The 14,602-nt window shown below is 44.7% G+C and overlaps 1 protein-coding gene across 1 annotated transcript in view; it reads left to right on the top strand.

Moving 5' to 3' along the window:
• The first annotated feature begins 11,186 nt into the window (after positions 1 to 11,186).
• LOC143987223 (calpain-8-like) overlaps positions 11,187 to 14,602 on the top strand; it is a 95,763-nt gene continuing 92,347 nt past the window's right edge. Inside the window, exon 1 of the mRNA XM_077485811.1 lies at positions 11,187 to 11,477. Coding sequence (XP_077341937.1) covers positions 11,241 to 11,477 — 237 coding nt within the window. The 5' untranslated portion in view covers positions 11,187 to 11,240. The remainder of the gene's footprint in view (positions 11,478 to 14,602) is intronic.

Raw genomic sequence — 14,602 nt, 5'->3', positions numbered from 1 at the left:
ATCGCTGATGTTTTGGGGATGTGTGAGCTACAAAGGCACAGGAAATTTGTTCAAATTTGTTGGCAAGATGACTGCAGTATGTTATCAAAAAATACTGGAGGAAAATTTGCATTCATCAGCCAGGAAGCTGTGCATGGGGTGTATTTGGACATTCCAACATGACTATGATCCAAAACACAAGGTCAAGTCGACCTGTCATTGGCTACAGCAGAATAAAGTGTGTGGCCATCTCAGTCTCCTGACCTCAATATCATTGAGCCACTCTGGGGAGATCTCAAACATGCAGTTCATGCAAGACAGACCAAGAATTTACAGGAACTGGAAGCTTTTTTGCCAAGAGGAATGGGCAGCATTACCATCTGAGAAGATAAAGAGCCTCATCCACAAATAACACAAAAAAAACTTCAAGCTGTCATTGATGATGTTAAAAGTTGGCAATACACGGTATTAAGAACTGGGGTATGTAAACTTTTGATCAGGGTCATTTGGGTAGTTTCTGTTGCCGTTATGGTTTAAAAAGAGTAAACAGAGTTGATTGATAATAAATGGCTTCAGCCAAACACTAACCACGATTGAAAGAAAAGTTTTTGTGTTATCATTCATATTTTCTAAAAATGGGTGTAAACTTATCAGCACAACTGTGTGTGTGTGTGTATATATATATATATATATATATATATATCTTTTTTTTTTTTTTTTTTACAAAACCTCCATACATTCATTTTCTGTAACTGATTTTGTTTTCTGTTACAGTGGCTCTGTGCTGCATTGATATGAAGAGAACTCCATACACATACATGGAACCGGTGACTGCATTGTCTCTTTAGACTACCTCTTTGCTCAGCAGCAGAATTATCTTCTTTTAAATAATTATAACCCTTATCAGGAATATAAAACATGACCAGTGTATTGCTTTCCTGTAAAAAATATTTTTCTGTACATAAAAAAACCTAATAAAAAATGTATATGTTATGGTTTGTTTGTGTAAACCTTTTCAGCTGTAATACATACATCAATTCCCTTCAACTACAGACTTGTGGGCATCCATAGCTATAAGAACATCTCCACTGGTGATAAAAAAATAAAAAATAAATGAATTATTGTTTTAAAATAAAAATGTGTCCCTTTTAGGTATTGGAATAGAAGGTATAATGGATGCTCACTAATTTGAAGGGCAACTTCATCGTTTTCAATTGTCCCTGATTTCAAGCAAAGTCCCTCTGTCCCTCTTTATAGGGGCCTGGCGGTTTCTATTAGGGGGGCGGCACTTCTGTGATCCTTATGGAGTGGCTGCCACTGGTAGTGGTTACCGCCTTGTAATTTGTGGAAGTCTTAGCATCTTTAGCAGAGATCAGCAGGCGAGCGGCTGGTGTTGTGCAAAGATCGGCTGGAAAGATGCTGGGTGGTGGAAAGGAAGTGCTGGAGAATGGAGAGGCGGCCAGTGGCATGGTGTGCATCAGTGTCTGGGTGTCCTTGGCTTGCTTAACACTCTTTCTGAAATGCAGAGTTCAGCCAGGAAGTGGCTGGGCAGAAACAGACAGGAGCGATGTGGCTGGGGAAGCTAAACCGCGTGCAACGCTGTAGAGTGGCGCCTTCTCGGTGTCCTTGGCTGGTTCCGCAATCTTCGCTGGGGTGAGGTGATGACGCTCCTGATGGAGAAACCTAATCACCTCATCCCAGTGGAGATTGACGAGCCAGCTGAGGATGTAAACACACAGGATCTAAACACAAGCCTATAACCGACTTCTGTTAACCCCTATGCGCCCGAGCTATAGCAGAAAGATGGCTGCAGCGCAACGCTCAATTGCTGGGAGGGAGTCCCTGGATGTCCTCCTGTTCACTTCCTCCCTGTGTGCCGCGGCACGGGCACGGATCCGGAGAAATCTGTGCTGGCCATGTCCGTTGGACACTCACAGATCATGTTAAATGGATAATCACAGTGGCCATTTAGCACTCGATCGGAGTATCCAATGAAAGATGATCTCATATGTAAACATATGAGATCATCTCTCATTGCCAGCTCTCCCTCCTCACGCAGAGACTGTGTGTGAGGAGGGAGAGTGGCCGGCAGCTGCAGTGTGAGTGTTTGAACACTAACACAGTGCCACATGCACAAAGACACACAGGGGCGTACCTAGGGTCTCCAGTGCCCTTGCGAGAATCTCTATCGCCCCCCTTCATTAAAGAGTTAGAATTTCAGTTGTTTGGTTTTTTTTACATCAATTTCCTTTCATTTTTAATTGTCTGCATATCCATTCAAGATAATGTTTAGGCTATACAGTCCCTTTTCAATTGTTTTGACTTTTGAAAAAAGATATTGCATATAAAGCCACCATATTGCCATGAATGCAGCACCCACCGTATTGCCATGAATGCAGCACCCACTCCATTGCCATGAATGTCACACCCACCGTATTGGCATGAATGCAGCACCCACTGTATTGCCATGAAAGCAGCACCCACCATATTGCCATGAATGCAGCACCCACCGTATTGCCATGAATGCAGCACCCACCGTATTGCCATGAATGCAGCACCCACTCCATTGGCATGAATGCCGCAACCACCGTATTGCCATGAATGCCGCAACCACCGTATTGCCATGAATGCAGCACCCACAGTATTACCATGAATGCAACACCCACTCCATTGCCATGAATGCAGCACCCACTGTATTGCCATGAATGCAGCACCCACCGTATTGCCATAGAAACAGTACCCACCGTATTGCCATGAATGCAGCACCCGCTGTATTGCCATGAATGCCACACCCACCATATTGCCATGAAAGCAGCACCCACCGTATTGCCATGAAAGCAGCACCCACCGTATTGCCATGAAAGCAGCACCCACTACATTGCCATGAATGCAGCACCCACCATATTGCCATGAATGCAGCACCTACCCTATTGCCATGAATGCAGCACTCACAGTATTGCCATGAATGCAGCACCCACCGTATTGCCATGAATGCAGCACCCACTCCATTGCCATGAATGCAGCACCCACCGTATTGCCATGAATGCAGCACCCACCGTATTGCCATGAATGCAGCCCACACTCCATTGCCATGAATGCGGCACCCACCGTATTGCCATGAATGCAGCACCTACCCAATTGCCATGAATGCAGCACCCACCATATTGCCATGAATGCAGCACCCACCATATTGCCATGAATGCAGAAACCATCGTATTGCCATGAATGCAGCACCCACTCCATTGCCATGAATGCAGCACCCACCGTAATGCCATGAATGCAGCACCCACCGTATTGCCATAGAAGCAGCACCCACCGTATTGCCATGAAAGCAGCACCCACTACATTGCCATGAATGCAGCACACACTCCATTGCCATGAATGCAGCACCCACCATATTGCCATGAATGCAGCACCCACAGTATTGCCATGAATGCAGCACCTACCCAATTGCCATGAATGCAGCACCCACCATATTGCCATGAATGCAGCACCCACCATATTGCCATGAATGCAGCAACCATCGTATTGCCATGAATGCAGCACCCACTCCATTGCCATGAATGCAGCACCCACCATGTTGTCTCCCTCACAGCCTCACACACACACCCCCAGTCCCAGATGAAGTCCCACTGCACTACCAGATCCGGCGCAGTCAGACAGGAGGAAGGGTGGAGGAGAAGATGGCGGCGGCTTACAGAAGCACAGGCAGGACTCTAGGAGGCAGAGCCGCCTTCGTGCATGCACCGCCCACGTTCAAGGACTGGCCAGCCCTGCCGCAGGCCGCAGCACATGACCACATTCATCCAATCACAGGGCGACAGCTGCCGCAACATGGCGGCCGGATTGTAGGGGACACAGCAGTTAAATTTAGAGAAGTGACACAAACTGGTGGTCTCGCTGACCCCTTGGTACGCCCCTGAATACACATGCCCACCTGTCCCCAGTGCCACCTATCAGCACCCTCTGTCCCCAGTGCCACCTATCAGTGCCATCTGTCCCCAGTGCCATCTGTCCCCAGTGCCACCTATCAGTGCCAACTGTCCCCAGTGCCACCGGTCCCCAGTGCCACCTGCCCCCAGTGCCACCTATCAGTGCCATCTGTCCCCAGTGCCACCTGCCCCTAGTGGCACCTGTCAGTGTCATGTGCCATCTGTTATCAGTGTTACGTGTCATCAGTGTCACGTATCAGTGCCATCTGTCATCAGTGCCACTTGTCAGTGTCACGTGCCATCTGTTATCAGTTTCACATGTCATCAGTGCCATCTATCAGTGCCATCTGTCATCAGTGCCACATCAGTGTCACATGTCATCAGTACCACGTATTAGTGCCATCTGTCATCAGTGCCACATCAGTGTCACGTGTCATCAGTGCCACATATTAGTGCCATCTGTCATCAGTGTCACGTGTCATCAGTGCCACGTATTAGTGCCAGCTGTCATCAGTGTCATGTGCCATCAGTGCCATCTGTCATCAGTGCCACATCAGTGTCACGTGTCATTGTCCTAGTGCTCTAGGGCCTTCAAAAGTGTAATAGGTAGTCAACAAGTTAGATGTGTAATTTATGCTCCTAGAACACCTGATGGTGCTTCCTGCATGTTGGGCCTCTCTATGTGGCTAGGCTGTGAAAAAGTCCCACACATGTGGTATCATAATATTCAAGAGGAGTAGCAGAATGTATTTTGGTGACTCATGGAGTCATTTGTGGTATACACATGCCATGTGAGAGAAATAACCTATTACAATGACAATTTTGTGGGGGGAAAAAAAATCGTAATTTTGCAAAGAATTGTGGGAAAAAATTACACCATTAAAACCCTCACCATGCATCTTACTAAATACCTTGGAATGTCTACTTTCAAAAAAGGGGTAATTTGGGGGGTATTTGTACTTTCCTGGCTTGTTAGGCCCCTTTCACAGGGGACAGATCCGTGATGATCCACCGTGTGAACATCTGCTTGCTCAGTGGGGATCGCTCCGTTTATCCCCGCTGAGCCGGCGGATAACAGGGTGGTCCCTGCAAGAAAAATTTATAATTTGCAAAATGTTATCACAGAAACAAAGAAAAATTTGTTTTTGTTTTTTTAAATCTTCTGCCTTTTTTCAAAATTTTCATTCTTTTTTATTTTATAGCGCAAAAAATAAAAAACCCACAGGTGATCAAATACCACCAAAAGAAAGCTCTATTTGTATGAAAAAAAGGACAAAAATTCATTTGGGTACAGTTTTACATGACTGAGTAATTGTCGTTCAAATTGTGAGGGCACTGAAAGCTGAAAATTGGTCTGGGCAGGAGGGGGGTTTAAGTGCCCAGTAGGCAAGTGGTTAAAAGGGACATCGGCACTGATAATCAGGGCACCAATTATCAGTGTAGTCCCAACAGTGCCCACCAGTACTGCCAATCAGTGCCCACCAGGGCTGCTAATCAGTGCCCACCAAGGCTGCCAATCAGTGCCCACCAGTGCCGCCAATAAGTGCCCAACAGTGCCTCATCATCAATGCCACCTACCAATGGTGCCTATCAGTGCCCATCAGTGCCACCTATCAGTGCCCATCGGTGCTGCCTGTCAGTGCCACTTCTCAGTGCACTTCAGTTTCGGCTATCAGTGCCCATCAGTGCCATCTATCAGTGCCACCTAGAAGTGCACATCAGTGCCGCCTATCAGTGCACCTCATCAGTGCCCACCGATGCCACCTATCAGTGTCACCTCATCAGTGCCAATCAGTGCTCATTAGTGCAGCCTCATCAGCACACATCTGTTTGCAAAATTCTATACCAAACTATGAAAAATTAAAATTTTTAATTTTATTTAAATGTTGGCCTTTTTTGTTAATTTACCAAAAAAAAAAAACAGTGGGTTTAAATACCGCAAAATGAAATCTCTATTTGTGTGAAAATAATATTAAAAATGTTATATGGATACAGTGTTGCATGACCGCGAAAATGTAATTCAAAGTGTGACAGCGCTGAAAGCTGAAAATTGCCCTGGGCAGGAAGGGGGTGAAAGTGCCCAGTAAACAAGTGTCGTATGCTCTGACACATTTGCAATGGAATGAATAGAGTCAACTGAGGTGAAAAAAGGTAGAGAAGAAAAAAGGTCCAAAATATGGGCTGATCCTTCACAGAACGTACAGATGGGAGCTATTCCAGTAAAGAGAATTACATAACAGATTAGAGGTCGCCTATAGCTGCTTTCAGCCATATATCCTGTGTATCCTTTGCATGCATTCTGTACATGTCATTGTAATGAGGGCTGCTACCCTACTCTTCCGCTGTTTTGTCTTTACTACTCTGTAACTTTCTTTGAAGTGACCCCAGGCCCTATAAAATGTTTTGCTGCCGGTCACATCTTTCTTCTCCCTGCCCCCATTCCCTCTCACACAATCACACACCAACAACACAAAATACCACAACATGTCCTGTCATTATCTGCCACCAGACAGTTACCAACATTGCCGCCTAGCCTGAGGCCAGTAGAGCAGTCAGTGATAAAAACACCACTTAATGAGGATAAAAGTGTTTTTGTTCCTACTGGGACTGAAATGTGTTTTGGACAAAGGTTTTCCTGCTGTATAAGTAGTTGATAAGTGTCGACCATATCTAAAGAACAACCCAATTTTGAAAATGGGGTAAATTTACTATAGGCAAGTACTTTGCAAGTGCAGTTGCTCCAGAGCTTAGTAAATGACCAGGCTCTCTGCTGACTTCCATCATCCAATCACGTGCAAGCAAAAATGCTGTTTTTTTTTTTTACTTTGCATGTGATTTGGTATTCTTTGTAAAGTGAAACTTCACCTCATTTACTAAACTCTGGAGCAACTGCACTTGCAAGTACAGTCTATTTGCCTTTAGTAAATCAACCCCTAAGTGTTCCAAAGCAGGAATCAGCCCACAGTTGCTCACAGAAGTATTAAAAGTGTTACAGGAGATACTCTTCTTAAAGCCAGAGGGAAACTTCCGGGGACCTCAGAAAAGGAGCCAACTGAGTGTCCCAGGTTAAAACAGAGCTCAAAAGCCAAGAATAAGTCAAATGAGAGGCGGAAACCAAAGTCATTTCCTCATCCCTCTCCTCCTTTGCCTGCATGTAAACGTGAGTCCCAAGGGAAGGGAAGATTGACACGAGAGGTCAATGCACACCCTTCTAGTCAAGCAATTAACGAGACTTCACAGTCACGAGAGAAGCTGATTAGGGCTTAGACTATAGAGTCACAAATTAGGAATTTGCCAAAGAACCTAGTAGGGCCTTCTCCAATAGTTTCTCTTCAAGTGGAAGGGATCTATACTCAAGTGCTGCTAGATACTGGAGCCCAGGTGATGCTGTTGTATAGGGATTTTTATGACAAACATCTGAAGTATGTCCCCTTGTGTAAGCTGGAAGAGCAGGAGATCTGGGACATAGGTACTCAAAAGTTCCCTTACGATGGATATATCCCTATCAAGATAGTATTTGATCCTTCATTGGCTAGGAAGCCAGAAACTTTTGACACATTGGCCGTTGTTTGCCCCTCGGCCACCTGGGGCAGGATGGAATTCCTTGTTGATAGGAAATCATACAAACCTTGTGAGAAGATTGCTCACCCTGTTGGTTGTAAAGGGTGCTACTGGGAAGAGGATCCATCCCCAACTAAGGCAAGCTTTCCAACATGTATGCAAGAACAAAAGGCATCCTTGGAATGAGTGGGAAGACTGTGGTTCCCACTAATTCCCAACATGCATCGCCTGCAAATGATTACAAGGGCTTCCCCTTTACCAGATTCACCCTCAGGCTAAGACAGGTCCACTCAAGATCTTGCATTGGAACCGCCTGCTGCCCATATCTGAAGCTATTTGAGTATCTCCACCACCTTGCTCTGATGCACCTTGCTCCTCTACCTTGAGATCTAGAACTCGTTGGACACCTGCGTCTAACTCCAAGGAGGCTGAAGAAGAGGAGAGTGATGAGGAAGAACTAACCCTTGACTGGTTATGGATTTCCCCACTTGAGGATACCACCAGAGTCTCTCAGTCTCCAATGGACGATAGGAATGAAATATCTCAACCTAAAAGGTTAGAACATCAGCCTTTTGAGACAGAAGGGCCTGTACACTCCCCTGGGAGGGGGACTGGAGGGGTTAAACCAGAACCAACTGACAACCCTAAGGTATAAGTCCTTGGAGAAGCTCCAGTTCACCCATACATGAAACAGGAGGAGAGACTGTTCATGAGAATCTGTAAAAAACAGAGTTTTAGTTTTTGGGGGATGGATTGTGAACTTGAAACTTTAGAGGGCATATACTCAAGACGTAAATAGAAAATCTGCCCTCCTAATAGACGTACATAGACACCCTTGGAAAAAGTTCTGATGAACTAATTTCTACAGCTCAACATTCTAGCCAAGTGCCAGCCTCCTCTGCCGATCCTTTGCTAGAGGATGACCCTGTTCCGCCTTCTGACACTACTGGGTGGGTCACTCATTTATTACTGATCTGTGATCAAAATTATATAACTCTGTCTGATGGTGTACATAGTTTATTGTTGGAAAATCCCTCTATTAGTCAGTTGTTTGCTACTGTAGCTTCTGATTAGTAGAATAATTAGTTGCATATCTTTAAATGTACTAACCAATAGAAAATTTAACAAAATTGTGTCATGTCTTCGGGGACCAAAGACTTTTTAAGTGGGGGGAGGCTATAGTCGACAGCAGCCTACAGTTATCTGGCACTGCAGACTTACCTTCTCATTTCTTGGACTGTCGCTGTGTTCCTCTAGTGCTGGGCTTGGACTACATGCATCATCTTCCTGAGCCAAGCAGAGAGCATTGTGGGAACTGTAGTCTCCTGAACAGACATCCTTGATCAGCAGAACTATCCCTGGACTACCAGCAGGCCATCTGCGCCAAAAGGGTTAGCAGACCAGGCCCAAGCCCTCTTGCTTACCGGATCTCATCAAGCAGACACCCATTCGCTGCTGTGTGAGAGGACTGCGGCCTACCACACGGCAACACAGAGATCCCAGCTCCGATCCAGGTAGTTCCAACCCTGCTTGCTAAATGAGGGGCACCACGCAGTGCCGCTGTATATAGCTGAATCAGACAACTCACGGTCCCAGCAGTCAGACTGTCATCTGCCCATTTTGCAGAAGGAAGAATCGACTTGGATCACTCTTCAGGAGGTTCCTGCACTGTTCTCCAGTTTGGTGAGGGGCATCTGCCCACCAATTTCATTCCTGCCTCCATCATATTTCACAGGACACTGTATATAGACACCTTACACCTGGAATTGCCCTATCATATTTCACAGGACACGGTATACATTACAGACACCTTACACCTGGAATTGCTTTAATGATTACTGCTGGCCAGGCTCAGCTGCTTTGCCTGGACTGGTGAAGATCACTGCAAGGCCTTGCATCCTGGACACTGCTATTCTATTGCTATTTAAAGGCACACACCACTAATACCTATATTACCACATCTCTCATTAGGATTAAAGGCATATGAGGCCAGCCTGGGGTTCCCCTTTAGCAGTGGTATTATAGACAGCAACCAGTAGCCTTTCTTAGAGATTCATTCATTTATTGTCTGTTCTATGTACATTGATATTCTATATCTGTGATTTCAAACTGTCATTTAACTGCATTAGGGGACCTTTTTAACTGAGTCCTGGCTGTTTATCTATGCTGACTAATACCCTGTTACAGGACTCTTCTCTTGAATAAGTAAAGCCAGAGACAGCTAATCAAGCTGCATTGTGTCAGTGTGTTATTTAAAGGTGTACACAACATGTCTGAACCTAGAGTGTCAGGAGGGCTAGAAAGTTCACAGGGTCAAGGTGATGCAAATGAACATGCGATTATAAGCAATCCCAAGGGGGCAGTGCTACACCTGTATAATAATAATGTCTGACATGTTGAAGTCACCCATAATTAAAACCTCTCCCTTCATTGTCATTTGAGTTATCTCATTAACCTACAGCTTATCATAATCCTTTGACTGTCCACGGGGCCTATATACTACACCAGGGGTCTTCAAATTATGGCCCTCCATTTGTTCAGGATCTACAATTCCCATCATGCCTAGTCATGTCTGTGAATGTCAGAGTTTTACAATGCATCATGGGATATGTAGTTCCACAACAGCTGGAGGGCCGTAGTTTGAGGATCCTTGCACTACACCAATTCTAAGGGTAGATCCCCTCTATGGTTTGTAGGCAAAGTTCACCTTCATTTCTTTTCTTATTTAATGTAATTTTTATGCAATTCTTGATATAAATGGAAACTCCACTACCCATATTTCTTAGGCCCAGCACACACACAGGATGTATATTGGCCAAAATCAGCCTGTAAAGTAGAAACCATTTGATATTTGTCCTGTGTGTACAGCTCCCTGTCCGACAGACGCTGATCACACAACCAGCTTCTGTCGAACAAGCATGCATTGGTGAGCGCTGATCGGTGTGTTCTGGGGGGGTTGGTGGTCCCCCTGTCAGAACATAATAGCACAGCGGGGATATCACTGTACTAACATTGCATAGTTAGTACAGTGACTTCCTCAGTTTTATTTTAGTTCAGCCCGCTGGTTTGAACAATAAAATGTAACGTGTTCCAGGCATTACGCTTCCTTTCTGCATAGGTTGTACCTTGGTATATATATTTCCAAGTCGTTTATATCCCTGAACCATACCTCAGTATTCACAGCACATGCATTAGCTTTGTACAGAACAGTTGATATCTCACAAAGCTTGCTACCCAATCTACGAGCACATAACATGCTGGATTTCTAGTACTAGAATCTTTAACTGTATGAACTACTCCATCAGCCAAGTCCTTCGAAACATAAACCCTCATATTTGTTTTTACCTGATGGAGGCAGAAGTGCTCCTTATTAAATAATCTATGTTCATTATTAATTACATTTCTTTGTGCATTTATTATTGTTTTCCATTTTTTAAATTACTTTGTATTATTTTCCTTTTTTTATATATTTTTTTCCCCTAGACTGTTTTAGTGTTTTAGTATTGAGCTTATATAAGGATTATGATGACTTGGACTGTGTTTTCTGGTGTTATCACAGGTCTAAACACACTTTTTCAGACCCCCTAATACACATCCTGTCCCACTTCACTGAGCATTGCCCTCCCTCCCCTCTGAGTCTGGCCTTTCTCCTCCCTGCTGCCCTAGTGCCCTTAGGGTTTTGACACTGAGTTTTCTCTTCTATCTATAAATTGAGTCTGCCTCTGCAGCTTCTCTCCCCTCTACATCAGTGTATTGAGCATCTACACTATGGCAAGTATTGCTGCTCAGCTGGCCAAAGATAGGTGCTCAGCCCTAGGCATTGGCACCAATAAAAACCCTGTAAAATACTTGAACCAGGACTACGAGGTGCTGCTGGCACAGTGCCTGGCATCTGGAAAGCTATTTGAAGATCCAACTTTTCCAGCTGCTCAGACTTCTCTGGGCATCAACGATCTTGGACCAAAGTCAGAACAGGTACAAGGGCTAGTCTGGAAAAGACCCAAGGTAAGTGAAACTTTTATATCTTACTTGTGGTTTAATTGTTCATTAAAGTGAAAAAATATGAGCAGGTAGACTATATTGCAGAAGAGACATGTAGTGCCCCTTCTACAAAAAAACTTACCTGCCTGTTTGCAATCTTTTGCAAAATGTACACTGAACTGCGCATGTTTACTTTTCCTGCATGGTGCCAGTGCTCCGGGATGAATGACTCACACTCATGCACTGGCATGACATCCCCCAGCGCCAGCCAGCCAAGATGGCCAAAGACTGGCACCCAGAAGAAAGAAGCGTGGGGGGGGGGGGCGAGATGTGGCCGCTGGCGAGGGCCTTCCCAGGAATCGGATTGCTGGGATATAGGTGAGTAATCGCAAGTTTTGTCCCGCTTTAACCATCAATCGAATTTTATGCTGAATTTTTAAGGCAATCACAATTCTAAAACAGTGGTTTTGATCAAATGCAAGCACATTGGATTGAAATTGTCCCAACATAATGTTTTGAAAAAAATATCTTTGTCAAGTTTCGTTTCCATTTCAATTTGATTTTCCAATAAACTGCATTAAAATCATCAATTTATTGCTCAGTTTCAACTTCACAATCATCCAAAATCTAGTGGTTGACTAAATTTGTGGGTGTTTGTTAGTGTCTAGGAAATATTTATATGCAATTCCAGATGGCTTGAAAATGAGTCAAATCAACAAAAAATTGCTACTTGTATTTACTGCCATATGCTGCCCATAGACATAGCAGATAGCAGTTTTCAGGCAATTTCAACATCTTTCAAGTTTTGTGAATACAATCGAATGTGATTGAAAGAATGCAGGTAACCTACTCCAGAACAGGAATTTAGGATCACACTGCATTTCGGGCCAAGCAATATTTTTCTGTACTTGCATTGTTTTTAAAGGGGTTGTAAATCCTTGTTTAACCACTTGCTTACTGGGCACTTAAACCCCCCTCCTGCCCAGACCAATTTTCAGATTTCAGCGCTGATGCACTTTGAATGACAATTGCGCGGTCCTACAACACCGTACCCAAATGAAATTTTTATCATTTTTTTCCCACAAATAGAGCTTTCTTTTGGTGGTATTTAATTCCAGCTGGGAGTTTTATTTTTTGCTAAACAATTTAAAAAAATGCAAAAAAAAATCATGTTTAATAGTTTGTTATAAAATTTTGCAAACAGGTCATTTTTCTCCTTCATTGATATGCGCTGATGAGGCGGCGCTGGTGGGCACTGATAGGCTGCACTGTTGGGCACTGATAGGCACAGTTAAGTTGGCACGGATGGGTGGCATGGATGGGCACTGATGGGTACCACTGATAGATGGGACTGATGGGCACTGATAGGTGGCACTGATAGGTGGTACTGATAGGTGGCACTGCTGGGCACTGATGGGCGGCACTGCTGGGCACTGATAGATGACACTGATGGGCACGGATATGTGGCACTGAGGTGCAGCACTGTTTTTGCGGCAGATTGTGGGCACTGATAGGTGGCACTGTGGGCACTGATAGATGGCACTGTGGGCACTGATAGGTGGCACTGTGGGCACTATAAAACAGGAAAAATAGCCGATTACCGGCTCTGTTTTGTCACATGATCAGCTGTCATTGGCTGACAGCTGATCACGTGGTAAGGGGTCGGGATCGACCCCTTGCTCGGATCCGTGCTCAGGCGAGTCTCATAGACTCGCTGATCACAGAGCGCGCCGTGCGTGCCCCTCAGGGGGCGCGCAGGCAAAGCAGGTCCGCACTATAGCCGTCATTCGGCTATAGCGCGGCTCTCTAGAGGTTAAAAAAAATAAAAATAAACATGTCATACTTACCTCCACTGTGCAGTTAATTTTGCACAGAGTTGCCCCGATCCTCAACTTCTGGGGTCCGCACACAATGGAGAAGGCTCTCCTAAGGTAGACACCTGTGCAGGCGCCCTCCCGAGTCCTGCTTCTGTGTACATTTGCACAGAATGCAGGACTCGGCCCCGCCCCCTGGCACCCGTGTCATTGAATTTGATTGACAGCAGCGAGAGCCAATGGCTGCGTTGTTATCCATCTATCCAATCAAGAGCCAAGACAACGGGGAGAGAGGTACAACGCGTCTCCACCGAGGGGACAAAAGAGCTCAGGTGAGTAAAACGGGGGGGGGGGGGGTTGGGGGGCCAGTCAGTTTTCTTACCTTAATGCATAGGATGGGCCTTGTTCAGAATTTTCTCGAAAAAATTAACCTCTCTTTTCTTCTTCACCATCCTGGCTAATTGCTTACTGGGCTTATTTCCCCATAAATCCGTGAAATCCTATTAATCTTCTTCCTGGCCACCCCTTCCATGATATCTTTTAATTCTTCTCTTTTACTAACCAACTCATGGAAGACTACCTGTGACAGCCCCCCCTGATTTTTATGTTGTAATTCTAGACCATAAATTTCTTCTGTAAGTTTTTTAATACTCATTTCTTCTTCCCTTTTTTTCCTGGCCCCTATGGAGATAAGGATCCCTCTTATATACGCCTTATGCGCTTCCCAAAGAATATTAGGCGCTATTTCCCCTTTATCATTATTCAAAAAATAAAACTCTATCTCTTTCCGTATTTCGGTTACAACCTCTTCATCCAATAATAGACTTTCATTAAGCCACCATATATACGGTATCCCAGGGGTCCCCATCTCCATAGTGACCGGGGCATGGTCAGATATTGATATTATATCGATCTTAACCTCCCCTACCTCCTCCAATAGTTTGTGATCTACAAAAAAGTAATCCAACCTTGAATAGGTCCCGTGCACAGGGGAGAAAAGGGTATAGTCCCTAACTCCATCATGTTTTGTCCTCCAAACATCCATTAATTGGGCTTGATGTAATTTTGATTTTATCCTTTTGATTTGTACCTTACTCCTCCCCTGTGCACTCAACGTACTATCCAGCAAAGGATCCAACCAGAAATTTAGGTCGCCCGCCAGGACCACCGTTCCTGTCCAATATAGTCAAAATTCTCTTGAAAAAACTTATTGGGTTCTAGTGTTAGTGCCTCTAGTGTTAACCCCTTCCCTGCTAGTGTTATACATTGATCAGTGCATTTTTTTAGCACTGATCACTGTATTGGTGTCACTGGTCCCCAAAAAGTGTCACTTAG

Source organism: Lithobates pipiens, unplaced genomic scaffold (assembly GCF_037356315.1).
Source record: "Lithobates pipiens isolate NorthernLeopardFrog02 unplaced genomic scaffold, aLitPip1_a1.2 Scaffold_18, whole genome shotgun sequence".
NCBI lineage: Eukaryota > Metazoa > Chordata > Amphibia > Anura > Ranidae > Lithobates > Lithobates pipiens.
Note: the sequence above shows the minus strand (reverse complement) of the source record. Positions and strands in the feature narration are given on the sequence as shown.